The sequence below is a fragment of the Delphinus delphis genome, chromosome 19 (assembly GCF_949987515.2).
Source record: "Delphinus delphis chromosome 19, mDelDel1.2, whole genome shotgun sequence".
NCBI lineage: Eukaryota > Metazoa > Chordata > Mammalia > Artiodactyla > Delphinidae > Delphinus > Delphinus delphis.
This window is the reverse complement of record NC_082701.1, coordinates 15460991-15487723: the sequence shown is the minus strand read 5'-3', so window position 1 is coordinate 15487723 and position 26733 is coordinate 15460991. Positions and strand designations below refer to the sequence as shown.

General features: G+C 35.1%; 1 protein-coding gene across 1 annotated transcript in view; it reads left to right on the top strand.

Moving 5' to 3' along the window:
- Nucleotides 1-26733, top strand: part of TANC2 (tetratricopeptide repeat, ankyrin repeat and coiled-coil containing 2) — a 352607-nt gene that overhangs the window by 206542 nt on the left and 119332 nt on the right. Inside the window, exons 7-8 of the mRNA XM_059997849.1 lie at nt 3562-3748; nt 14049-14312. Coding sequence (XP_059853832.1) covers nt 3562-3748; nt 14049-14312 — 451 coding nt within the window. The remainder of the gene's footprint in view (nt 1-3561; nt 3749-14048; nt 14313-26733) is intronic.

The window sequence follows — 26733 nt, the reverse complement described above, 5'->3', positions numbered from 1 at the left end:
AAGATGTTAAATTTATCATTAGTACTCCAAGTAATTTTGCCACTGATCAGGTACTGTTTTGAAAAGGATAACATTTTTTTTTAAACATCATTATTGGAGTATAATTGCTTTACAGTGGTGTGTTAGTTTCTGCTTTATAACAAAGTGAATCAGCTATACATGTACATATATCCCCATATCCCCTCCCTCTTGTGTCTCCCTCCCACCCTCCCTATCCCACCCCTTTAGGGGGTCACAAAGCACTGAGCTGATCTCCCTGTGCTGTGCAGCTGCTTCCCACTAGCCATCTATTTTACATTTGGTAGTATATATATGTCCATGCCACTCTGTCACTTCATCCCAGTTTACCCTTCCCCCTCCCCGTGTCCTCAAGTCCATTCTCTACATCTGCGTCTTTATTCCCGTCCTGCCCCTAGGTTTTTCAGAACCTTTCTTTTTTTATTATTCCATATATGTGTGTTAGCATACGGTATTTGTTTCTCTCTTTCTGACTTACTTCACTGGGTATGACAGACTCTAGGTCTATCCACCTCATTACAAATAGCTCAATTTCATTTCTTTTTATGGCTGAGTAATATTCCATTGTATATATGTGCCACATCTTCTTTATCCATTCATCCGATGATGGACACTTAGGTTGTTTCCATCTCCGGGCTATTGTAAATAGAGCTGCAATGAACATTTTGGTACATGACTGTTTTTGAATTATGGTTTTCTCAGGGTATATACCCAGTAGTGGGATTGCTGGGTCATATGGTAGTTCTATTTGTAGTTTTTTAAGGTACCTCCATACTGTTCTCCACAGTGGCTGTATCAATTTACATTCCCACCAACAGTGCAAGAGGGTTCCCTTTTCTCCACACCCTCTCCAGCATTTATTGTTTCTAGATTTTTTGATGATGGCCATTCTGACTGGTGTGAGATGATATCTCATGTAGTTTTGATTTGCATTTCTCTAATGATTAGTGTTGTTGAGCATCCTTTCATGTGTTTGTTGGCACTCTGTATATCTTCTTTGGAGAAATGTCTATTAGGTCTTCTGCCCATTTTTGGATTGGGTTGTTTGTTTTTGGATATTAAGCTGCATGAGCTGCTTGCATATTTTGGAGATTAATCCTTTGTCAGTTGCTTCATTTGCAAATATTTTCTCCCATTCTGAGGGTTGTCTTTTCGTCTTGTTTATGGTTTCCTTTGCTGTGCAACAGCTTTTAAGTTTCATTAGGTCCCATTTGTTTATTTTTGTTTTTATTTCGCTTGCTCTAGGAGGTGGGTCAAAAAGGATCTTGCTGTGATTTATGTCATAGAGTGTTCTGCCTATGTTTTCCTCTAAGAGTTTGATGGTGTCTGGTCTTAACATTTAGGTCTTTAATCCATTTTGAGTTTATTTTTGTGTATGGTGTTAGGGAGTGTTCTAATTTCATTCCTTTGCATGGAGCTGTCCAGTTTTCCCAGCACCACTTATTGAAGAGGCTGTCTTTTCTCCACTGTATATTCTTGCCTCCTTTATGAAAAATAAAGTGACCAAATGTGTGTGGGTTTATCTCTGGGCTTTCTATCCTGTTGCATTGATCTATATTTCTGTTTTTGTGCCAGTACCATTACTGTCTTGCTGACTGTAGCTTTGTAGTATAGTCTGAAGTCAGGGAGCCTGATTCCTCCACCTCCATTTTTCTTTCTCAAGATTGCTTTGGCTCTTTGGGGTCTTTGGTGTTTCCACACAAATTGTGAATTTTTTTATTCTAGCTCTGTGAAAAATATCATTGGTAGTTTGATAGGGATTGTACTGAATCTGTAGATTGCTTTGGGTAGTAGAATCATTTTCACAGTGTTGATTCTTCCAATCCAAGAACATGGTATATCTCTCCATCTGTTTGTATCATCTTTAATTTCTTTCATCAGTGTCTTACAGCTTTCTGCATACAGCTCTTTTGTCTCCTTAGGTAGGTTTATTCCTAGGTATTTTATTCTTTTTGTTGCAATGGTAAATGGGAGTGTTTCTTTAATATCTCTTTCAGATTGTTCATCATTAGTATATAGGAATGCAAGAGATTTCTGTGCATTAATTTTGTATCCTGGCACTCTACGAAATTCATTGATTAGCTGTAGTAGTTTTCTGGTAGCATCTTTAGGATTCTCTACGTATAGTATCGTGTTATCTGCAAACAGTGACAGCTTTACTTCTTCTTTTCCGATTTGGATTCCTTTTATTTCCTTTTCTTCTCTGATCGCTGTGGCTAAAACTTCCAAAACTATGTTGAATAAGAGTGGTGAGAGTGGACAACCTTGTCTTGTTCCTGATCTTAGTGGAAATAGTTTCAGTTTTTCACCATTGAGAACGATGTTGGCTGTGGGTTTGTCATATATGGCCTTTATTATGTTGAGGTAAGTTCCCTCTATGCCTACTTTCTGGAGGTTTTTTTTTATCATAAATGGTGTTCAATTTTGTCGAACGCTTTTTTCGCATCTATTCAGATGATCATATGGTTTTTCTCCTGCAATTTGTTAATATGGTTTATCACATTGATTGATTTGCATATATTGAAGAATCCTTGCATTCCTGGGATACACCCCACTTGATCATGGTATATGATCCTTTTAATGTGCTGTTGGATTCTGTTTGCTAGTATTTTGTTGAGGGTTTTTGCATCTATGTTCATCAGTGATATTGGCCTGTAGTTTTCTTTCTTTGTGACATCTTTGTCTGGTTTTGGTATCAGGGTAGGATAACATTTCTTGAGTGTTTGAAAAAACATAGACTTTCATTCATTATTTCATTAATTTATTTGGGTAGAAAGAGCTAAAGAAAAGCGAATTTAATTAAATTAGGTAAACCAGAATATATTAGCATCAGTCTTTTTGGTGATTATTCATTACTTCCCATCAAAAATGTGAAAAGGAGGTAACTTTAGGAGTAAGAATCACTCAGTGATCTCAGCCTGTAATCAGTTTCTACAGAGAAATTATTTCATTTTGTATTAATTAATATTGTTTGATCTATTTTATTTGACAAACTTTTAGATAAGGCATTTTCCCTGCATTCATTTATTGCCTCTGAGCAACCACCTGTGTATCAAAAAAAACCCATTTATTTGCATTAAGAACTTTATTTTTATTTCTCTTTGGCTGCAGAGATTTTTTTTTCTATCCAAAGAAAATTATTAGCAAGAAAAAGTTCCAAGCCTTCAGAAAAATTTCGATTGAAAATAGCAAGAAAATTTTGTGACTAATAAATTCCTCTGTTAGTTCATAGCAGTGATAAAGACTACTGGTCACTGTGAGTTTCCTAGGCAGAAAAACAGGCCAGTCTCTGCTCATGTTAAATTTATCAAGTTTCACCTTAATTATAGAACACAGAATGCTTTATCCCGGAAGGCAAAAACAAACAGAACCTAATAGATGTAAAAGTTGTGCATGTGAATTTTTTTTTTTCTTATCAAAGCATAAGAATTTTTTTTTGTTTTACCATAAGATATATTGTTTTACCATAAATTGTTTTACCATAAGATATATTTTACTTTAACAGCTGATCAGTTTATCTCATTTTTCATTTAAATTTTTCAGACCTCAGCAATCACCCAGAGGATAAGTCCCTGTTCCACCTTGACTAGCAGCACTGCCTCTCCACCAGCCAGTAGCCCCTGCTCTACTCTCCCGCAAGTCAGTACAAATGCAACTGCCAAGGATAGCAGCTATGGGGCTGTCACTAGTCCAACCTCCACCCTTGAAAGCAGAGATAGCGGTATCATTGGTAAGTTGGTTTTTATATTAATCATTAAAAAAGAAAGGATTTTGTGTCTTTTTTTCTTTTTAAAATAATTACACAAGCTCAAGGTTTTCAGAAATTCTGCTTTTGAGTTACTGAGTTGTATATATAAAATGTGTCCTTTTCTTTTTAATGGTACAGGAGAGAGACATAAAGGGTAAACAAAATGAGAGGTATCTCTCCCTGCTTAACCAGTCCTTTAAAGATATTATCTGATAAAAGAATGGATGAATAGAAAAAGTTCTTTCTACTTCTTCTTGTAAATTCACATGCGTCATCTGTCTACCAACAGAAGTGGTTCAGAAAAAGTTTATCCCTCGCTGAACTAGTAGTTTCTTGGTGGTTCTCAGTTCTTCGTATTATTGCCTGTTGTATACTTGTTAAGGGGAGTCAGTCACATGTGAGCAAAGTTTTGGGAAAAGAAGACTCTGAAGACAAAGAAATGCAAAGAGAAGAAAAGAAGACTGAGCACAGAATCTTAGGGCATGTTCAAATTGAGCAGGGGGTGAGCGGTGTGAGAATGAGCCAGTAGATACAGAAAAAGGGTAGTCAGACAGATAGGAGAAAAACTGGGGCAGTATAATGTTACCAGTGCCAAGGAAGATAAAAGTTTCAAGGAAGGGGTGAGGAGAGGCTGTTCAACAAATGACAGAAGCTGAAGAGACTAGGAAAGTGAAAACGATAAAGGAATAAAGACAATGAAATATTTTTTCCTCATTTGGCTTCCTTCTAAAGGTTATCAAATCAAAATATTTATTTGTTTAGATATTATTGCAAATATTTTAATGCCATGTCAACTAAGCATATCTCTAGTACTTAAATGAATATACATCGACGTGAATTTATTCACTTTAAATAAATAATGAGTTGATAAAAAGAATATTTTTACAGCAAAGTTACAGGATACAAAATCAACATACAAAAACCAGTTGCATTTCTATACCCTAACAATGGATAACCAAAAAAAATAAAATTAAGAAAGCAATTCCATTACAGTAGCATCAAAAAGAATAAAATACTTAGGAATAAATTTAACTAAGGAGGCAAAAGGCATTTACACTAAACACCACAAAACATTGCTAAAGAAATTTTAAAAGACTTAAATAATTGGAAATATATCCTGTGTTCATGGATTGGAAGACTGATATTGTTAAAATAATATTCCTCAAAGCAATCTGCAGAATCAGTGAAATCCCTGTCATAATCCCAACAATGTTCTTTGCAGAAATAGAAACACCCATTCTAAAATTCCTGTGAAATCTCAAAGGACCCCAAATAATCAAAACAATTTTGAAAAAGGAGAACAGAGTTGGAGGACTCACATTTCCTGATTTTAAAACTTACTATATAGCTCCTAAAAGGCAGGATTCATGTCTAATAATTTAATGTACCCTCAGTATGTAACATAATAATTTCTGACTTGTGCTTACTTTATATGAGAAGTCATTATGAAGGTATTATCATTAAATAGCTAAATATTTTAACTAAATAAAATACATAGATAAAATATGATGAAAATTGACCTCTTTTCCTAACCTCTGAAATAGTTTATAGAAAATTGGAATTACCTGTTTCTGGACTATTTAGTAGGACCTGCCATTAAAATATTTCAGACCTGTTATTTTCTTTATGTCAATCTTTTAAACTACTATTTCAGTGTATTTAATACTATAGGACTTAAATTTTTTTCTTTTTCTTTCTGAATCTCTTTTCCTTAGTAATGGTTTTTCTTTCAAATTTATTTGCAAAAACTTGTCCAAAATATCCTCTTACAATGACATCACTACCTACCCAGGAACCCAAGCTAGAAAGCCAAGAGGAGAGTCCTTCCCACCTTCCTTCCCCCTGTATTTCTCATCCCTGTATGTTTTTTCATCTTTCCTAGCATTGCCTTGATAGTCCGCATTATCTTAGACCTAGATTAATACAAATCTAACTGTTCTCTCTGCGTTTTTTGCCTTGTCCTAAGTCTGTTTTTCACACAGCCACCAAAGTGAATTAACTGAAAAACAATTACTGTTTTGATTCTGTTATCTATAAGATGTAGTGAACTACCTGAAAATCAAATCTGATCAGATCACTCCTTTGACTCCCATTTACCTAGCAGATAAAGGCCAGGCTCTCCTGATCTGACCGCAGCCAATTTCTCCAGCCTTCAAGCCCACTACTTTCGGCCTTGTATATATTATTCTGGCAACTTTCGATTTTGTTGTTACCTGACACATTCATTTTTTCATCTCTGTGCTTTTGCTCATATTGATCATTCTGCCTTGTAATCTCCTCTCTCCCTCTTAAATTTGACTAACTCCTACATATTTTTTAAGATTCACCCTGAGTATTCTGTCACCACTACTACCACCACCTCTCTTCGCTTCTCCACTCCACCTCCTATCCAATACATATTATTATTCCGTGTTCCCAGTAATACCTGTGCATATCTGTACCATTACATTTAACACATGGTATTATAATTACTTTTGGAGCCTGCTTTTCACCATTAGACTGTTTCTTGTTAGGCAAAATTGTGTCTTATTCATCCGTATCTGTAGCACCTAGTCCAGTGACTGACATATGGTAGCATAGTAGGTGCTCAAAGGAAAGAAAGCTTAAGTGTGGAAGGATAGGGGATAAAGGACTGACCTGGCACTTTACTTTTTGACAGGTGTTTAGAGTGTTTAGAGTGACCATTGGGTACAAGATGGAACTTTATTAAATTTTTAATAAATAATAGAGATTAGAATTCTCCATCGACTAATCTTATTCTCTTAAATTCTCTTTATGATTCATTTTGGCCCAGTGACTTTTATAATCCCAGCCACACCTCTTCCTGGGTTCTTCTGTTGATCTTATTAGAGTGTCTGTAACTGCATATCATCTATTCTGCCATACATTAAAAAATAGCTTTAGAAATACATTCATCCAAGCAGAAGGCATGGTACTGACAGATTGGATAAAATCCGTTTACAAGTAGTTACCTTTCAAAGTGGAAGCTTAACATGTCAGTGAGTGTTCAGAATAAATGTTCATAATGTTCGGAAAATTAAAAATGAGATCCTGCTTTGACTTATGGCAGACAGTGTTCCTCATTTTTTTTTTCTGATAAATTTCCAAAATTGTGTTCCTTGTAAATATAAGTGCCTTTGTGGATAAGAGAGCTAATTTGAAGAATAATGAACTTCCATTCTTTAATGTGTATAAATACTGAAACAGATTTACTTGCAAAATAATGAGAGAAGAAAGAGAATAATGTCTGTTCCTAAAATTACATAAGACTATAGAGTAGTTATCGAATTATATGTGAGCAGCTTATCTTGAGAAATGACTTGTTTCCCTTTAGTTTTTTTTCACTTCAGTCTGATTTGGAAGAAAATTGTATATGGCATAAGTAATAATAGTCAAAGATATTGTTATTACCTTGGAAATCTCAAGGCTAGCCTGCCTTAACTGTTAAATATGTTTCAAGTATTTTCCCCGCTGATTATAGAAACATCTGCTTTTCCAAATTAAATATTGCTTAATTATTTCAAACAAAAACTTCCAAGATGGTCTGTGGTTTATTAGTGTTCCATATTTAAATCTTGCCCTGTCAGCGAAAAGCACAAAAGTTATTAAATGTATTAATTTAAATTATCTATTTTTGATTTCTTTATATATCAGTCAGTTCAGTGTGAATTCCTTATGATTACATTTTGTAATTATAGCAATCAGAATTTCAGTGATGCCTGCTGTATCACTCTTACAGCATGCCAAAATATGTAGAATTCTAGTTATAAGAATCAGAATACTAGAAATGCAGAGTTCCTGAATTTTTAAGTATTGTTAATGTAAAAAGTTCCTCTCTCAGATTCTAAAAGGTTGTAAATAACTGTAACTTCTTAGATTCTATGTGGTCTAGATTCACCCCAGATGTAATTTAATTTTTACCACAGAAAGCATTCTCTGTTCCAGTCATAGCTTCCCTTTCCTCAAACTCACAACGTTTCTTAAATATGTGGTAAAATGTCACTGACATGATTGTCAGGTGTTTACAATGTAATTTCATATTTGTTACTTTTTTCTTTTTTTTTTTTTTGTGGTACGCGGGCCTCTCACTGTTGTGGCCTCTCCCGTTGGCGGAGCACAGGCTCCGGACGCACAGGCACAGCGGCCATGGCTCACAGACCCAGCCGCTCCGCGGCATGTGGGATCTTCCCGGACCGGGGCATGAACCCACGTCCCCTGCATCAGCAGGCGGACTCTCAACCACTGCGCCACCAGGGAAGCCCCCATATTTGTTACTCTTTTATTTTATTGGTATAACTTTAATGGTATAATGGTCTTATATATGTGGCTAGTTAAATACCACCAACTACATATAATCTCCTATTAGCTTATATATAAGCTCCTATATAGCTTCGAGCAAAAATCTTGATAATCATAAACTCTGTGAGATATACATCATTTTTATATCCTATTCCTTTTTCATGTTAAGTTTTAATAATGGGCTGTTTTGGTATGGTGTTACGTAGCAAAATGAATTTAAGCATGGATCCATTTAGGCATGTTTCTTGCCTTTTGTTTATCTGGAGATCACAGTTCCTTCCAGAAGGGTATAATTCTTTTTAAATTTCTTTTTTTTTAATTTATTTGTTTATTTTTTATTTTTGGCTGCACTGGGTCTTCATTGCTGCACGCGGGCTTTCTCTAGTTGCGGTGAGCGGGAGCTACTCTTCATTGCAGTGCATGGGCTTCGTATTGCTGTGGCTTCTCTTGTTGCACAGAATGGCCTCTAGGCACACAGACTTCAGTAGTTGTGGCACTCAGGCTCAGTAGTTGTGGCTCGCGGGCTCTAGAGCACAGGCTCAGTAGTTGTGGTGCACAGGCTTAGTTGCTCCACGGCATGTGGGATCTTCCTGGACCAGGGATCAAACCTGTGTCCCCTGCATTGGCAGGCAGATTCTTAACCACTGTGCCTCCAGGGAAGTCCCAGAAAGGTATAATTCTTGAATTCCCTCTTTTAATTAAATCTCAGAATTTTTTTTCTTTAGGTTCTGATTTATTGCCAAATTTGTTCTTATATCCTTTAGCCTTATATCACTTAACACCTAGGAAGATGAAACATCTACAGCTTTGCTCATTGTTCAGTGATTATGTTTTCCTAGTATTTCACATTAGTAACTAAAGAGCAAAATCAGAAACTCCTAATCAAAGACCTTTGTTCGTTTAGTAACATATATTCCAGTAGGATGTTGTATGTTCTTTTTTTGATCCAAATTTTCACGTTTAAAAAATCACCTCCCTGAGTCATAAACTTGAACATTAGATAACTTGAGTTATTTTTTTATATTTTCTCCAACCTGTTTTCAGAAATGTGCAATTGTATCTTCACTGCTAAGTTTCTCCAGTTATTGTGCCAGTGACTCTGTCATCCTTCCCACCTTCTACTTACTTAGCACTAATAAATTTTTGGTAGCTGTAGCGTTATATTTACATGGCATGGCATATATGTTAAAGAAGTCTAGATACTGCCTATTAAATTGATCAAGGAGACCAAACAGAGCATTTCTCTTGCATAATTGACCTAACTAAAATAACAATAATAATAATAGTAGTAACAACAACCATTGATTGAGTACAAAGTACGAGGCAGGTACCATTACTTATTCCTTACAATCATCTTATAAGAAAATAGTTGTAAAGGTTTCACAGGATCAGATAATTGAAAGCGTACATAAGACTCCGCAGAAAAATGCTTACAAAAAGGTTTTAGTAAAGATACAGTACAGCAGGCGAAAGAGAATGCCGGCGAGCACCGAGGATCCATTCCCAAGTGCAGTTCTCCACGTTCTTTTTTTCTTTTTAACATCTTTATTGGAGTATAATTGCTTTACATTGTTGTTAGTTGCTGCTGTATAACAAAGTGAATCAGCTATACATATACGTGTATCCCCATATCTCCTCCCTCTTGCGTCCCTCCCACCCCCACATCCCACCACTCTAGGTGGACACAAAGCACCGAGCTGATCTCCCTGAGCTATGCGGCTGCTTCCCACTAGCTATCTGTTTTACATTTAGTAGTATATATATGTCCATGCCACTTGCTCTCTTCGTCCCAGCTTACCCTTCCCCCTCCCCGTGTCCTTAAGTCCATTCTCTACATCTGCGTCTTTATTCCTGTCCTGCCCCTAGGTTATTCAGAACCATTTTTGTTTTTTTAGATTCCATATATATCCAGGTTCCTTCTTAATCAAATAGGATGTGCCTGTCCCCAGAGTATAAATCACCGAGATTTGTATAAGGAATCTTGGTTTCAGGAGAGCTCCCCAGAAGTTTACAGTGAAGCTTTTTATGCCCCTCTGGTCACATAGCTAAGCCAGGCTGTCTAAGTAGTCCAGGTGTAAGCTGTCAATAAACAACTAGACCTGGTTGCTACCAGGGGAGTTTCAAACTTTAAACAGCAAATTATAAATCATTAGTTATCCCTGTTGACCTTATCTTGGCTAAGAGTCAGTACCAGAGTTCCAGGCATCCCCAGAGATAAGTGTAGGGCTGGCCCAGTCTAGCTGTAAATTAATTCTGTCTTACATAATACTATAACAATCTTTCTTAGACTTAGAAAACTGAGATTCAAAAATAATTGGTCCCAGATCACATAGATATTAAGAGGCAAAGCTAAGATTCAAGTTCAGGTCTGTATAACTTCAAAACCCATGGTCCTAATTATTACAAAACAGTGCATGGTTCTAAAATAATTCTCTCTCAGAACAGATGACCTAAGACTATTATCCAGCATTAAAAATTTAGTTTTTATCAGCAAAAGCAAAGTAGTGAATCAAGATAAAAATTATTACTATCAGTTATTTTTAATATTTATTTGTTTGTTTATTTGGTTGTGTCGGGTCTTGGTTGCAGCAGGCAGGCTCCTTACTTGTGGCTCACGGACTCCTTAGTTGTGGCTCGAGTGCTTCTTAGTTGCAGCACATGGGCTCCTTAGTTGTGGCAGGTGGGCTCCTTAGTTGAGACATGCCTGTGGGATCTAGTTCCTGGATCAGGGATCAAACCCAGGCCCCCTACATTGGGAGCGTGGAATCTTAATGACAGTGCCACCAAGGAAGTCCCTACTATCAGTTTTTAATTATTATAGATGACAAGCAAATGTGCTTGTACCCATGTACACTTACAATGGGTGCATTTTATGGTATATAAATTGTACCTCAATAAAACTTAAATATATGGAGCTAATTTTATTCACAATGAGCCTGTTTATAAGCCTGTAATTCCTACTTCCTCACACTATCTTCCTGGCCTATATGGCAATATAAACAGAAATGCCATGTAAGCAGTTCTTTGTACTGAGGTAGCAATTTATTTTTCTATATCAAGGAAGGAAAATGGAGAAATTCTGAGAAAAATCTCCTTAATTACTTACAACTCAATATTTCCCACTATTCTTTGTTCCACATGGGAATGACTAGGTCTAGAGAATTAAAATGGAGATAGAATAGGTCTAGTGGAAAACAAATATATATAATTTTCAATGCGAGGCCATGTCTTCCTCTTCAACTCCACTCATAGAAACTTTGCACATGGGGGTGCTTAATTTATGTAGGCCAGTGTCTGACATATAGACTGCTTGGGCTTTAGACTTCTGAAACTTGTAGTAGCCACAGGAATCAAAATATCATTGCATTCTCTGGAGCTTCATTCACCTTGTTGACTTTAAGTGATATGATAAGTTCTCACTCTAGAGTGGTTGAGTAAAATAGGAGCATCCGTAAAATTGACTAATATGCAGACATTAGCATGTTGTTATTAAAAATAGCATTTCAGGGCTTCCCTGGTGGCGCAGTGGTTGAGAGTCCGCCTGCCGATGCAGGGGACACGGGTTCGTGCCCTGGTCCAGGAAGATCCCACATGCCGCGGAGCGGCTGGGCCCGTGAGCCATGGCCGCTGAGCCTGGGCGTCCAGAGCCTGTGCTCCGCAGCGGGAGAGGCCACGGCAGTGAGAGGCCCGCGTACCTCAAGAAAAAAAAAATAGCATTTCAGTTTGTGATTCTTCATTTTTTCTGTGTGTGGCCTCTTTTGCCACAGGATTGTCCTTTTTCTGGGATTAAAGATTTAGGACCTATCTTGTTCGCCACTGTAGTCTGACACATACTAGTTGCTCAATAAAATTTTATTGGCTAGATAAGTGAATGAAATAAACTAAAAGTCACCATATTCTGTGAAAAGCATCAATGAAGCAAAAATGTACAAAATTCCTAAATGGGAATGGTTAACCAGAGGATTTTACTTCTGGTATTTTATGTGAGTTGTCTGTTTTCACTCTTTCTGTGCCCCAGTGGTTCTGGACCATTGAGCATCCAATAAAACTAATTTATTCATCCTCTCAACAAATATTTGTTGATCATATACTGTGTGCCAGGGACTAGATACATTTCTCTCTAGTGAAAAAGGGCAAGGGATACTTTGGGTTTGAAAAACAAGTGAACTATGTAATAACAGGTTTGGTTCATGCAGATAGTACAGTTGTAGTGCAAAATGACATCACTGCTCTTCTCACACTGGTAAACTGGATGTCTTCCTTGTCTTTACTTTTAAATACCATGACCATAGAAGCCCTTCCTTATTATAAACTTTATCATTTAAATGATAAAATAGGGTCCATAGGCCAATGAATAATTCTTTGTACCATGAACTAATTCAAAGTTTCTCAAATCTTTTCACCACCAATGAGGACTTTCATAATTTTTATTGACAGGCCCTGTATTTTTGAAAAACTTTTCAGCATCACTCTATTCATTATCCAATAGCTTCTATCTCATTTTTTATTTATCAAATGTTATATATGTTTATATATATATATGTTATATATATTATATATATATATGTATGATATATATATATACATATGATATGTATACATATATATATATGCCAAAATTTCTGTTCAACGTGAGATAACTAATGTTATCACCCTTGATATAATTGCAGCTATGTTTATAGAAGCTTGATGTTTTAGGTAACTAGTCAACATATTATTACTTATAAATTATTTGAAAACATATTATTACTTACAAATTATTTGAAATATTGAAAATAGTGAAACCCATTACTACCTTCTCAGACCTTTAAAGGTGTCGTGTTCCAGTGTTTGGAGCCTACTGAATGTGCTCAGGGTTTATCTGGAGAAAAGGGGTATATTTTTGGAATATATACCAGGGTGAGACCACACAGATACAAGTGAATCTTAGCCAGCTCTGATTTGGGACCTAAGGATTAAAAACTTCTGCTGGGACACACCACCAAAAAAAACCATGAAAGGCAAAGGGTTAACTAACAGACACTTTACATGTAGACAAGTCCTCCGGGAAACAAGTTTTACATTCTCCAGCTTTCATCATACTGACCCTAGCAGCTGTGTGAACTCCAAGCCTCTAGCTAAGAATTAAAAGCCAGCTGAATCACCACATCTTTACACCAAATGAAATTATACTTCAGTCAAATTTTACAGAAAGAAAAATGTTTAAATATATTTTAAAGTAATAATACAATTTCCAGAAATTAGGAAAAGACGCATGCATCTGTTTAAAAAGAACGCACACAGACACATACACACATAATATAAATTTACACCTATATATTATCACTGAACATATTTAGAAATTATACAGTATGCTATAGAACCCATAAAATCTCATTGGGGAAGGTGTAACATTGTGTTTGGTGGCAAAAAGGTTAGGATCCGTTGGGCTATTTATGACTGAAAGATAAATATATGAACTGAATTTTTAATTAAAAACAGAGGCCTTGTAGTGTTTCCTTACTTAGACAGACTCTTTCTCCTATATTAGCATCTACTTAGGGAATGTTTCTATTTTCTCTAATTCTTTGTTTCATATAAAGGGCCAGGAAGGAAAAATATAGGGTAAAAAGACTATAAAGATCTTTTTGACACCTCTGGGGCTCTCCAGCAATCCATGAAAAGTATGTACATTCCCTTTTGATGAAATTCCACAGTTTTTACCATTGATGGGCCCTATTTGTAGGCGCTTTGGCACTGATATATGAATTTAATTCATTCAAATAGAGTTGTTAAAAGTAAATCTTTGAGAGAGAACCTGTGTGAGAGAGTTATATTTTGGTTTCAGTTGTTTAAACTTCATGATGGAGATGAGATCATCAGTAACTTTTTAAAAATAATGTTTCTGATATTGTCATTATCTAGTCATGTATTTGGAGAGTAGTAAACAGATTAACCTCTAGGTTTGGTTTTCTTTTTTAATTCACTTTACTCTTTTCTTCAGCTACCTTGACAAGCTATTCTGAAAACATGGAACGCACAAAATACGTTGGAGAAAGCAGTAAAGAATTAGGATCTGGAGGAAACATAAAGCCTTGGCAGTCTCAAAAATCCAGCATGGATTCCTGTTTATATCGAGTAGATGAAAACATGACGGCTTCCACCTATAGTCTGAATAAGATCCCAGAGAGGAATTTGGAAACAGTTTTATCACAGTCAGTACAGTCTATTCCTCTTTATCTTATGCCACGGCCAAATTCAGTAGCAGGTAAGTTTTATTTGTTTTAAATCACCATTTTATTGGCATATATATTGAAATGAAGATAAATTGTGCTCTCACAGTATTTAAATTTTCCATTCATCTTCTTCAACTAAGCTATTCTTTTATGTTTGGGTAATATACATGTGTATATCTTTTTGAACCTGGGGGAAGGTTTGTGTTCTTTAAGTGATTGTTTAGTTCTGCTTCCAAAATATAAATATAAAATAGGGACTTCCCTTGCAGTCCAGTGGTTAAGACTTCACCTACCAAAGCAGGGGCTGCGGGTTTGATCCCTGCTCAGGGAGCTAAGATCCCACATGCCTCCGGCCAAAAAACCAAAACATAGAACAGAAGCAGTGTTGTAACAAATTCAATAAAGACTTTAAAAAAAAAAAAGGTCCACATCAAAAAAAATCTTAAAAGAAAAGCAAAATATAAATATAAAATAAAAACACATAAAATCAAAAAGAGAACCTATATATTGTCAAGCTGTTAAAAGTCTTTTCTCACGTCAGAAGTCTTTCAGATGATTTCACTTCGAGATTTTAGGTTTTAAAAACTTTCGTTTTAAAAAACATTATTTGAGAATTCCCTGGCAGGCCAGTGGTTAGGATTCTGAGCTTTCACTGCCAAGGGCCTGGGTTCGACCCCTGGTCAGGGAGCTAAGATCCCACAAGCTGCGCTGTGCAGCCAAAATAAAATTTTAAAAACATTATTAAATTGAAGTATATTTCAGTAGAATTTATATTACCAGAAACATCACCTATAGTTTGAGAGAGTGACAAGCAGGCAAGAATTCAACTTCCCCATTCGAAGAGCTCAGTATTTTCACAGTACACTGGCTATCTTATCATAGTAGAATCATCAGGTACCTACATTGCTAAAGAATAACTCAAACACCACTAGCAGTCTCAGTCATAAGGGGATGATACAGATAATAGGTGGCTGGAATATGGAGCCATTATTCTTTAGCAGCTGTTCAGAACTACGTCAAGGGATATTTTTAATACAGCTAAGTTGCTGTTTAATAATTCAGACCAAGACTTTTGCAGAACGGTTGGGCATTCTGACATTTTCAAAATGCATCATCATCTGGACTTTGTCCATGCTACAAAATCAAAGTTATGTTTGTCTTTCTTACTTGCCTGATGAGTGTCAGGATGGGTTTATCTCACTGACACAAGATAATAAAATACTTATTGTAGTCAAGAGCTCTTTCCAGATGTAATTATTTATGTTACGCAGATGATGGTGTGATGCTTCTTGCCTTTCCCGTCTCCCTTCTGTACCTTTTCTAAACCATTACTCTTTGTTCCGTCCTCTGGAGACCATCAGCATCTGTCATCAGATGTGATTACGAGGAGCATGGCTCATCTGGAAGATCAGTAACTGCAGAAGATTTTAATATTAATTTTTCAAGATTATTCACTTTTATATAATGACAGAAAACTTTCTCTCCTGGGTTCTTTAAAATATGATGATCCCCCACCATGACATCATTTTTAGAATCCTAGACTGCTATAACTTATGAGAAATTGCTAGGCAAATTCAATCTATCCAAAAGAGAAGCATTTAAGTCCTTGCTTACATAAAAACAGAAAATATAGCTACCAGCCTTAATGGTACATCCCAATTTACTTCTTAACCAAGCTGCAGTGATTTCTAAGAGAATTCTGGCTCTGTTATTTGAGAAGAACACTGAGCACTTAGTAGGAAACAGAGGTATAAGCTTCTTTTGTTCTCTTTTTAGTTCACTAAAGAGATTATAAAATACTTTTCCCTTCTTGAGAGTAAGTGTCTGTAAAGATTCATTATTTTACCCTATGCAAAAACTAACTTTAGGTTTTACAAAAAGTTGTACAGAACTAATTAGACAGATATGATTCATCCCTCACTGTCTCTAAAGGTTTCTAACACTGTTGCTTTCCAGAAATTGGCATAAGGCAGCTGTCAGAAGCATCAATAAGTTATCAGACATTTCTCTAACTAATAGATATTGAAGAAATTGACTGTATAGAACCCAGGTTTCTATACCAGGTATTTTAATCACCGGGTAAAAGTATAATTTGAAATATGTTTTTTAAAAAACTTTAAAAAGCAAGCAGTATTTTATCAGGTGAAGAGTACATTCTTCCATTATATGGATTGTAAGATTTTTGTCTATTTAGAATTTTATCTTGTAAGCACTGTTATTCTAGTTACTTAATAAAATCTTTTAAATTGTGGTCAACTTTTAGGGAATTATTCAATTTGTGAATTTTTCAGACTTCTTAACTGCCTCTCATGGTATATTTTTGCAAACTGCCATTTAGCAACTTCACTGTTTGTAGTCGTCAACATACTTGTGGCTACAATTGTACTTCGGTAACTTTTTGCATATCCATTGGAACAGTGACTGAAGCAAATATTAAGATTTTTTGGGAGAATTACAGGAGGGAATTCTAACTGACATCCATTGTTGTTTTGGTAACCTACTTGGCTACAGTGTGATAAATGCTATAATACAGTAATTTATGAAGTACCATAGGAACACAGAGAAGGAAGCATCTAAGTGCAAAGGGGAGAGTAGGGTAGAGAAGAACAGAAAACATCACAGAGAAGGACAAATAAGAATTCACTAGAAGGACTAAGAGAAGAAAGAGGAAGGAGGCACCAAGAAGTTAAAAAACTTGGCATATAATTGGTATTTCTCCATGACTAGGACCTGGGGTATATGGAAGGAATGGTAGAAAATGAGGTTGAAAGGGATGCCAAAGACCTTATGCACTCTGATGTTATGTTGGGTTTACTTTGTTGATAGTGAGTTTAAACAGGAGCCATATTATCACGTTTGCAGTTCAAAAGAATGACTGTACGTATCCATCCCTTATAAGATAGACTGAAGGGCAAAAGCCTGGAGTTAGAGAAAATAGTTAAAAGCTTCTGGTATTGTGCAAAATTATAGTGAATTGAATTGCCAGGTTATATCAATAGAGTTGAGAGAGTGGCTTGAGAGATCTTCTTCTTTTTTACCTTAAAAAATAACATTTATTAGATTTTTTAATACAGAGAGATATAAAGAAGAAAACAAAACAAGAAATGAGCTATAATCTCCTTGCCCAGTGGTTCCTGCTGACATATTCTAGAAATTAAAGATTCATATATATTATATATGTAAAATAAAAATTCAGATTCAAACACAAAAGGAAAAGCCACTTTCCCCTCTCTTCTTAGTAAAACGTTAATATTATGATTCTTTAAAAAATATATATTATACATACAATATTCATATTATATACATAATATAATATATATTATATAGCTACATGTGATTATAATATATGTAAGAGACATGTGAGGTCAAAAATCAATAAGATTTATACAAGAGAAATGAAAGCATATGTTCTTACCCAGATTTACACAAATCACAGCAGCTTTATTTGTAATGGCCACAAATTGTCAGTATCCCAAATGCCCATCAACAGGTGAATGGATAAACAAATTAAGCATATCTTTACAGTGAATACTACCCAGCAGTAAAAAGAATGAACTGATACTGCAACAACATGTATGAATCTCAAAATAGTTAATGCTGAGTGAAAGAAGCCAGAGTTTTAAAAAGTACATACTGTATTACATTTATATAAAATCCTAGAAAATGCAAGCTAGTCTATAGGCACAGAGGGTCTCTCTTGCAATACAACCATCTGCATGTGCGAGTTTCACCGAGCCCTCTTTGTATGACCCTGTGGGAATTGGGGCTCATAACTGACACAATGTCGATACTCTGGCTACTGTTACTCCTCTGAGTAATAAACTGTCTTTCATTTATGACCTAGATGTCTCATGTCTTCTTCCTCAAGCATCCAGGCTTGTTAGCTTACAAGTAGGATAAAATATCAGATCCTTCACAGTTCTTGACAATGAAATACCATTATACCCATACCTAAAAAAATTAAAAGGAACGGCAATGACAAGTGTTCGTGAGGATGTGATGCAATTGGAATTGTCATACATCGCTGATGGGGGTATATTAATAAATTGGCATTACCACTTTGTAAAGCTGCTTGGCAAGATCTGTTAAAGGTGTATAAAGCTATATGTGCATGTTATCTAAGACCTAGCGATTCCACTCCTGCATAGACTAGCCATCAAAAATAAGTCCTTATATTCACCAAAAGACAGATATAAGAATGTTCATATCAGTTTTAGTTATAATACCCCAAAGCTGAAGTTAATCCACATGTCCATCAACAGTCTTGATGAATTGTGTACAACAATGAAAAAGAATGTACTACCGCTATAGACAACATCGTGGGGAGTGCACACTATATGAAGTATGTATATTTATATAAAGTTCAGAAAGACAGACAAAACTATGGCACTTCTGTGGTGAAGAACTAAAGTAGTGGTTACCTTTGGTGGGAGTATCAGTTAAGGGAGCCTTCTATATCTTGATCTGAATGGTGGTTGCATGGGTGTATACACAGATAAAAATTTATTGAGCCAAATACTTAAGATTTATGTACACTATGTATATAAATTATACCTCAACTTAAAATACATATAAAGTATATATTTAAGCTCTTGTCTTTCTAGAAGGGTTTTCCTTTGTCTTTGGTTTAGAAATAGCAGTCCTAGGTGACATCACTAGATCTTTGAAGAAATACCTATTTTTAGTGTTGATTAAAAATATCCCAATAACTTCAAGAACTGGATGATTTACTTAAGGTGTATCAGAAGTTTGTTCCTTTTTCTTGCAAATAGTATTCCATTGTACGTCTCTACCTCATTTTATCTGTCCATTCACCAAGTTGATGGACATTGAGGTTTTTTCCATTTTTTAGCTATTGTGAATACTGCTGCTATGAACATTCTTGTGCCAGTCTTTGAATGGATATATATTTTCATTTCTCTTGAATAGATACCTAGGATTGGAATTGCTGGATCATAGGGTAAATCTATGTTTAACTTTTTAAGAAACTGCGAAACTGTTTTCCAAAGCGACTGCACCACCCACAGTGTGTGGAGACTCCTGTTTCTCCACCTCCCGTCTACCATTTGTTATTATCTTACCTCTTATTATGGTTATTCTAGCAGATGTGAAATGCTGTCTTGTGGTTTTAATTTGCATTTTCCTAGTGACTAATGATGTTGAGTTTATTTTGTGTGCTTATTAGCTATTCACATATCTTCTCTGGTGAAATAACTATTTTTTATGGGCTGTCTGTCTTCCTATTAGTGAGTTGTTAGAATTTGTTGTATATTCTGCATACGAATCCTTATCAGAGATGTGTTTGTAAAATATTTTCTCCCACTCTGTTGCTTATCTTTTTGTTTTCTTATTGATGTATTTTGAAACACAAAATTTTTTTAAATTTTTATTCCTTTATTGAAGTATACTTGATTTACAATGTTTCAGGTGTACAGCAAGGTGTTTCAGTTATACATATATATTTGTATGCTCTTTCAGATTCTTTTCCATTATAGGTTATTACAAGATACTGAATACAGTACCCTGTAGGTCCTTGTTGGTTATCTATTTTATATATAGTAGCGTGTATCTGTTTATCCCAAATTCCAAATTTTTCCCTCCCCCCTCCCTTTCCCCTTTGGTAACCATAAGTTTGTTTTCTATGTCTGTAAGTCTGTTTCTGTTTTGTAAATGAGTTCATTTGTATCGTTTTTTAGATTCCACATACAAGTGGTATCATATGATATTTGTCTTTCTCTGTCTGGCTTGCTTCACTTAGTATGATAATCTCTAGGTCCTTCCATGTTGCTGCAAATGGCACTATTTCATTCTTTTTTATGGCTAAGTAATACTCCATTGTATGTATATACCACATCTTCTTTATCCATTCATCTGAAACACAAAAAATTTGATGACATCAATTTATCAGATTTTTCTTCTGTGGACCATGCTTTTGGTGCCATTTTTTTTAAATCATTTTAACAGAAAGTAAAACTGTTTATATCAAGTATTATAAAACACTGATTTTTCTTTGTTATTGAAGTTTATTTTAACTCAAGTACTGAAAAATACTTCCTTACATAGTTAAATGCTTTCTTCCTTCTTTTTTTCCTTCTACCCTCCCTCATGTTAAAACATAAATAAAAGGGATAATATTAGTCTAAATTGTTATTCTGATAAACCTTAATTATTGATTAGTTTTTCATCTATCACAGTGGTCATCTCATAACACTGGCCTTTCTGGCTAGCAGAGATTTTTCAGATTCCTAAGCAGTACTGATCATGCTTCTTCAATAGATCTGTCCTGGAGAATAGGATTTTATACTGTTGGAGGAGCACTTACTGACTATGTTGAACAAAATACTTCATCAGAGAATTATTTCTTGTCAATGTTGAATGTAATACAAACAGACCTGCTATTGCCTACAGGGCAAGTCATAGGTCAAGGAGTAGTTTGTATGGGAAACCATGTATCTGTATCTGTGACCATGTTCTGTATCTGGAAACCATGGTTTCAGATCCTCACACAGAGGCAGGAAAGTAAACCAAACGACTCAATTATTTTCAAAATTTAATAGATTATAGGTTGAAAGTGTTTCCAGAATGTAGAAGGACAAAATTACTTTCACCTGCTGACTGTATAATGTGTGTAAATATATGATAAGACCACAATCTCTAGTAGCTTAAGTGATTAGATACCTAAATCAGTTTTTACAGTAAATTGTATTAGCTCAGGAGGGTCCTCTCTTCTCATTTTAGCTCTAGATATATATGTTTTCCTTTACTTTCTAATGTACGTAGAAGTGGTTCCCCAAGCTGGGGGAAGATCAAATACTCACATCTCCTTGGTGAACAGGAATGATTGATGATTTCAAATATGAGATGAGTTTGAAATAGGGAAAAGAGTCAGTATATTTTATTTATTAAATTGTTCTAAGTATATGAATGGGGTTGGGGAGTGATGAATGCCAGTAATAAAAGGCTTTGTTCAAACTCAGCTTTTAAATTTCCTTCTTTTTTAAACTTTATCTCAGTATGAGTGATATAATTATTTATTTTAGAGACCAATTAATGTTGAATAATGATATGAAAATACCATTTTCATCACATTTTTAAAAACCTAGGGAATTAGTTGTTTAATTGGTCCTTGCTGTGTTCTAGACTTCTCCCCACCTGGGGAAGAGAAGCATCCTCTTTAGCTTGAGCTTTGTGGCATCTTTACAGGACCACATTTGTCACGACCAGGAAATTGTCAAGGAATTATATGAGGCTGATGCTGGATTGAACTCTGAAGAGTAAAACTGTCTGTGTTATTCCATAATTCTTGATTTTAAAGAGAATTGGAAAGGATATGTGGCTTTTATAACACTTTTATTTTCAGGGAATGGAGTCAGCACATATAAAATGTTTATGGTGATTTATTTTTTTAATATTTTCTGAGATTTTAACTCACTACAGTGTATTGAAGTAACATATGTAATGAAATTTTTTAAACAATCATGTACTTTTTATTGATTACGAAAGTAGGTCTGATTGAATAAATATATTGGTCAGTTAGATTTAGCTATATACCTTTAGCAACATAAAGATTCTTAAACAAGTGAAGTCTAAAGTTAATGTACCAATTAAAAGCTCCATATACCACAAATGAAAATAGTACTATTTACTGAAAACATAAAAACTTTTATCTTGAATGATGAAGTGATTAAAGGTGAGTTTTGGCAGCCTAGCATTAAAGGTTGGGTTTTTCCTGGAGCAGCTCAGTTTTCTGAATATAAATTTAGAAGTTTATGCACCTTTAAATTAAAATCGTAAAATATGAAAAAATCAAAACTGTCTTTTATTGTTTTCAAAATGTAAATCACTATTGCATATTTTTAAGCCTGTTGTGTTGGAAGGAAGCAGAGAACCCTTGTGGACTTGCGGTTGCATGGCAGAAATTATCAGAGTAGGCTGTCTGTGGTCATCCTTGATGTCTTAAAATGAGATTGGCAATGAATTGGAGGGATATGAGAAGCAGGAAATGTTCACTTACAACAGCTGTCCTCAGTGCTTTGTGTGAAAATGAAGAGTCTATCAGGGAAACATGCAAACAACAGAAGTCAGTTAAAATATAAACTCTCACCATCTGCTTCTTAATGTTTGATGCTGCACATTTTCCTAAGAGAAGGATCTTAAGAATCAGGTAAATGCAAAATGGGAATCCTGGGGGATTTAAATGAATCCAATCGGAAACTGTAATAAAGATTTTACCAAAAAGAGTAAAATCAGAAATGGGCTTTTCTGCAGTCAGAATGTTGGCTTTATGAATCAAGGGTGTAAGAACAGCAGAGTGGCTTCTTGCCCAGGCTGTAGCAAACATAAAGTGTCATTCCAGGCTCCCTGCTCAGGTCAGCCAGAATGGCAATTGTGCTACTAAAATCTGTTTGCATTAGTGGCAACTGATATAAGAAGAAACAATTTAAACTGATTCCAAACTCTGTAATACAGAGTTGCCTCTGGAATGTTTTGTACCAAATGTCATCTGCTGGATTTCTTCCTGCCCACTTGTGTATTAAATTCAAAAAGTATGTCAGTTAAATGTTCTGTAAATGAGTCAGCTGTTCCAATCTGATGAAGTCTCAGAAAAATATATGCTCCCTTTTTCCACTTCCCTCTTCCTTCTCTGAAAACAAGGATTTTTAATGACATAGATTTTATGGGCTTACTTTTTTAAAGCATTTTCTTTTTACATAAAACTTTTTATTGTTGACTTGTTTTTCCTATTTCATCAGTTCACTTCAACTTATCTGATTAATTCTTATATTTGTATCTAGAAAGTGTTCATTAAATATTACAGTATTGATTTAATTTGACAGAATTATCTCAAAAAAATTGCCAGGACAATTTCACAGTAAGAGTAGCACTACAAGGTGGGAATATATGTGTCCCTATAGATCTATCACTGGTGTTTTTATGGGATGATGATGTACAAGGCATTGTTGTTATAGCCACCTCCTTCATCCTTAGCTTTCAGATAACCCAATGAGACAAAACCTAATTTGTTATTCATTGATTGTTTAAATATAGGCAAAACACAACGTGTATGTTAAATACAATTATTTAGTCATTAGAATAGCACTTATTGAGCATATGCTATATATGCCAGGCACTCTTCTAAGCACTTGAGAATCATCAAGAAACAAAACAAAGATTCTCACCCTCGTGGAACTTACATTCTCACCAGGGAAAGTAAAATAAACAGAATAAATAAGTAATTTATATAGTATTCAATACAGTAGAAAGTGATATGTGTTATAGAAAAAAGTAAAGGATCAGCAGTACCTGAAGGAAGATTTTATGAATATCATTGGAGCCAAGCATATTACCATAGTGATGTCTGTTAAACATTAAGCAGAGCAATAAGGAAGGTGAGGATAGAGCCAGACAGATTTCTAAATCTAAGTAGGACTAGCCTGGAATTTAGTTCTGTATTGAGCATTACGTGCAGGGCACTCTGATTTACTCTAAAGGAATGTAGTTATCAAAGAAGAATCAGACATTTCCTAGTTGCCCTCAAGAACCTACCATAATCTAGTGAGGGAAGACAGACATGTAAACAATTAGCTGAATAACACAAGTTCTAATTAGCCATATATGTATATGGTTGCTGAAAGGGAGAAGCAATTAATTCTGCCTGGGGGATCTATCAGGGAAGCAGAAAAAGTGTAGCCTGAGCAAATTTTGACAATGAGATGTTTGGCAAAGTATGACAAAGACTTTTTCTCAGAAATTGGCTTGCAAATAGAAAAGATTCATGTGACTACGCCGGAGAGTACAACTACGTACAATTAGTGAAACAAAGGCCACAGCGCATAGAATTTCAGATCTCTTGGCTGATCTTTCCAGTATTTGTCTGCTAAGTCTTTAAATACTATATTTGAAGGGACAAGAATTTTGAAAATGATGAAGCAGAAAGAAACTGAAAATAAGACTAAGGAAAACAACTTAATAAGGAAAAGAGGCAGTAAAGAAATTATTTTGGATTATTTGATAAAATAGTGATAGATTCAGAGATCAGAGAAAAAGATATTATTGCCAAAATAAGAAAAAGAATGAATGTTTTAAGAGACTTAGGTAACACTAACCATAACTCAGTTGCAGTCTAGAATAAAGCAGTAGTTCCCCATTGGCTGGTTCAGAGCTATAGTGCTTGATACTGAATATCTCTGCTTTTCCTTAGTTCAGTTTGCCTGTGAGTATTTGGACTTGTAAAGGAATGACCTGTTTTTCAGTTCGGTTATTGCAATATTTTTTCTTTTTCTTCTAATGTCATTTATCTGAACTGAGAAATGTGCTGATTCCAAAATATATTTTACTACATTTCTTGGTTTTGTGAAAAAAAGCAATAGAACAACTGATGTTCATTTTTCTAGGAATTACTATAGTAAAGCTTAGTTTAGTAAAACTTGTTAAGTTCACAGTAAACATTTACATTTTATAAAAGCTGTCAGTAGCTCTTCATTTAATATAAGAAGTTGAACCTGTGAAATGAAGGCTGTGCCAGAAGATTTTTTTAATACAAAGAAATTAAAATGGATTATGTAACTGCTATTTAACTTAAATCTGTACTCCAAGTATAGATCTCCCATAGTTTAATCTTTAAAAGAGTCATGGATGGATATAACGTATAAAAAGGAAAGACTTTAGGCTTCTTTTTTTAACAAAGCTTTTTGCTCCACTTCATGTTGTGTATTTCTATATCATTCTGCCTACTGTTAATGAAATATATATTCTCTTTTTATTAAAACATATCAAACCATCTTAGTGTGTTAGCATATAGAACCATTTTAGTAAAAGTACCCTGCTAGAACCTTGCTTTAAAGTCATATAATGTACCATTAATATTGCCATAATGATAACCAGAAATTTCTGTCACTCATCCAGCTGTTACAGTTTTTATTTGAATTTTGTTTTAATGTGAATAAAAGAAAATAAAAAATTCTCATTGTCATTGGTCTTTTCATATTACTCTTTAGTTTATCAGCTTAAAAAGTACCTTATAAGTATTTTTCTTACTAAAAAAATAACAAATTTGGACTTTTGTTCTTTTGTTTCTTCTGCAGAAAATTTTGAAGTGCAGAGATGTATTGGTCTGTGACATGCAGGGCACCTTACTGTGCATTGGCAAGGCCTTTATTGCCAAGTTTGATCACTGCTCTTTGAAACCATAAAAAACAGAGAATTGAGGGAAAGTGACAAAGATGAAGAAGGAATGAAAAATAAGCTTTTTAAGAAAGAATTAGATTTGTTTAGGTTTAAAAGGAGAGGAGGGTACAATGCAAATAGTGCTCACTGGAGTGAGAGTTAAGATAGCTGGTTTCCAGGCCTGGCTGTCCAGTGAATAAGTGAGTCACTGTAGATAAATGACTTCACTGTCTCCTAAACTGTGAAAGGAGGGGATCTGACTAGATTGGGGTCAGCAAGTATTTTAGGCTTTGCAGGCCATATGGTCTGTGTCGAAACTATTCAACTCTATGGTAAACAGCTATTTAAACAAAGAGGCAAGGCTGTGTTCCAGTAAAACTTTATGCGACAGGCCAGATTTCATCCACAGGCCATAGTTTGCTGACCTCTAGTCTAGATGGCCTTTAAAACATCTTTTACATCTGCGTTCTGTGATATTGCTTTATTATCAACATCACATAGTAAAAGAATTGCTGTTCTGTTATTTTCTATGCTATCTCAGCCAGGGGCTAGCCAGGAGACAGAAACCACAGAGATATTTTAACAGAAGATGTTATATATAAAGAATTGTTAACTAGGTTTTAAAGAACTGAAAAGGTAAAAGAGAACACTGAGATATCATGGACTTAGCAACTTCAGGAAGCAGCTACCACTTCTGAGCCTGTAAACGAGAAGAGGTTGGGATGATTAAACCATAGAAGCTTGGGGGAGAGGCCCCACAAAGCTGAAACAAACATCTCTGTGAAGGGGCCATGCTCAGCTGATGCTAATATTTCTGAGTTCCAAGGAGGGCTCTGTGGGGACAGGACTTCTGGGGGCTGCCCACCCCCCACCTTTTTTTTTTTTTTTTTTTTTGGTAGCTACACACATATGGATAAAGAACCTAGCAAAAGAAAATAGACTTTGGTTAAAACAGGAGGGATTGTATGAAACATAAGAAAGAACTAATTCACAGAACCAAATTAGAACCAGTGGGGATGGTGTAATTGTCTCCAGTGTTTTTAAATAAGAGATTAGAAAGTTATCTATTCTGGATAGTTTTAATTTCAGAATGCAGAAATCGAGATTATCTTTTATTCTTCTGATATTTATTCTCTTTCTGTCTCTGGTGTGTCATGTGTCATTTGGCTTCCCTTTCTTGGTTTAAGTTCCCTGGACTAGCTTTCAAAGACTTTTATTTCCTTATAGAAACTATATGTATAATTTGGATAAATTCCTTTTGTGTGGGTTTCCAGTAGATCCAGGTAA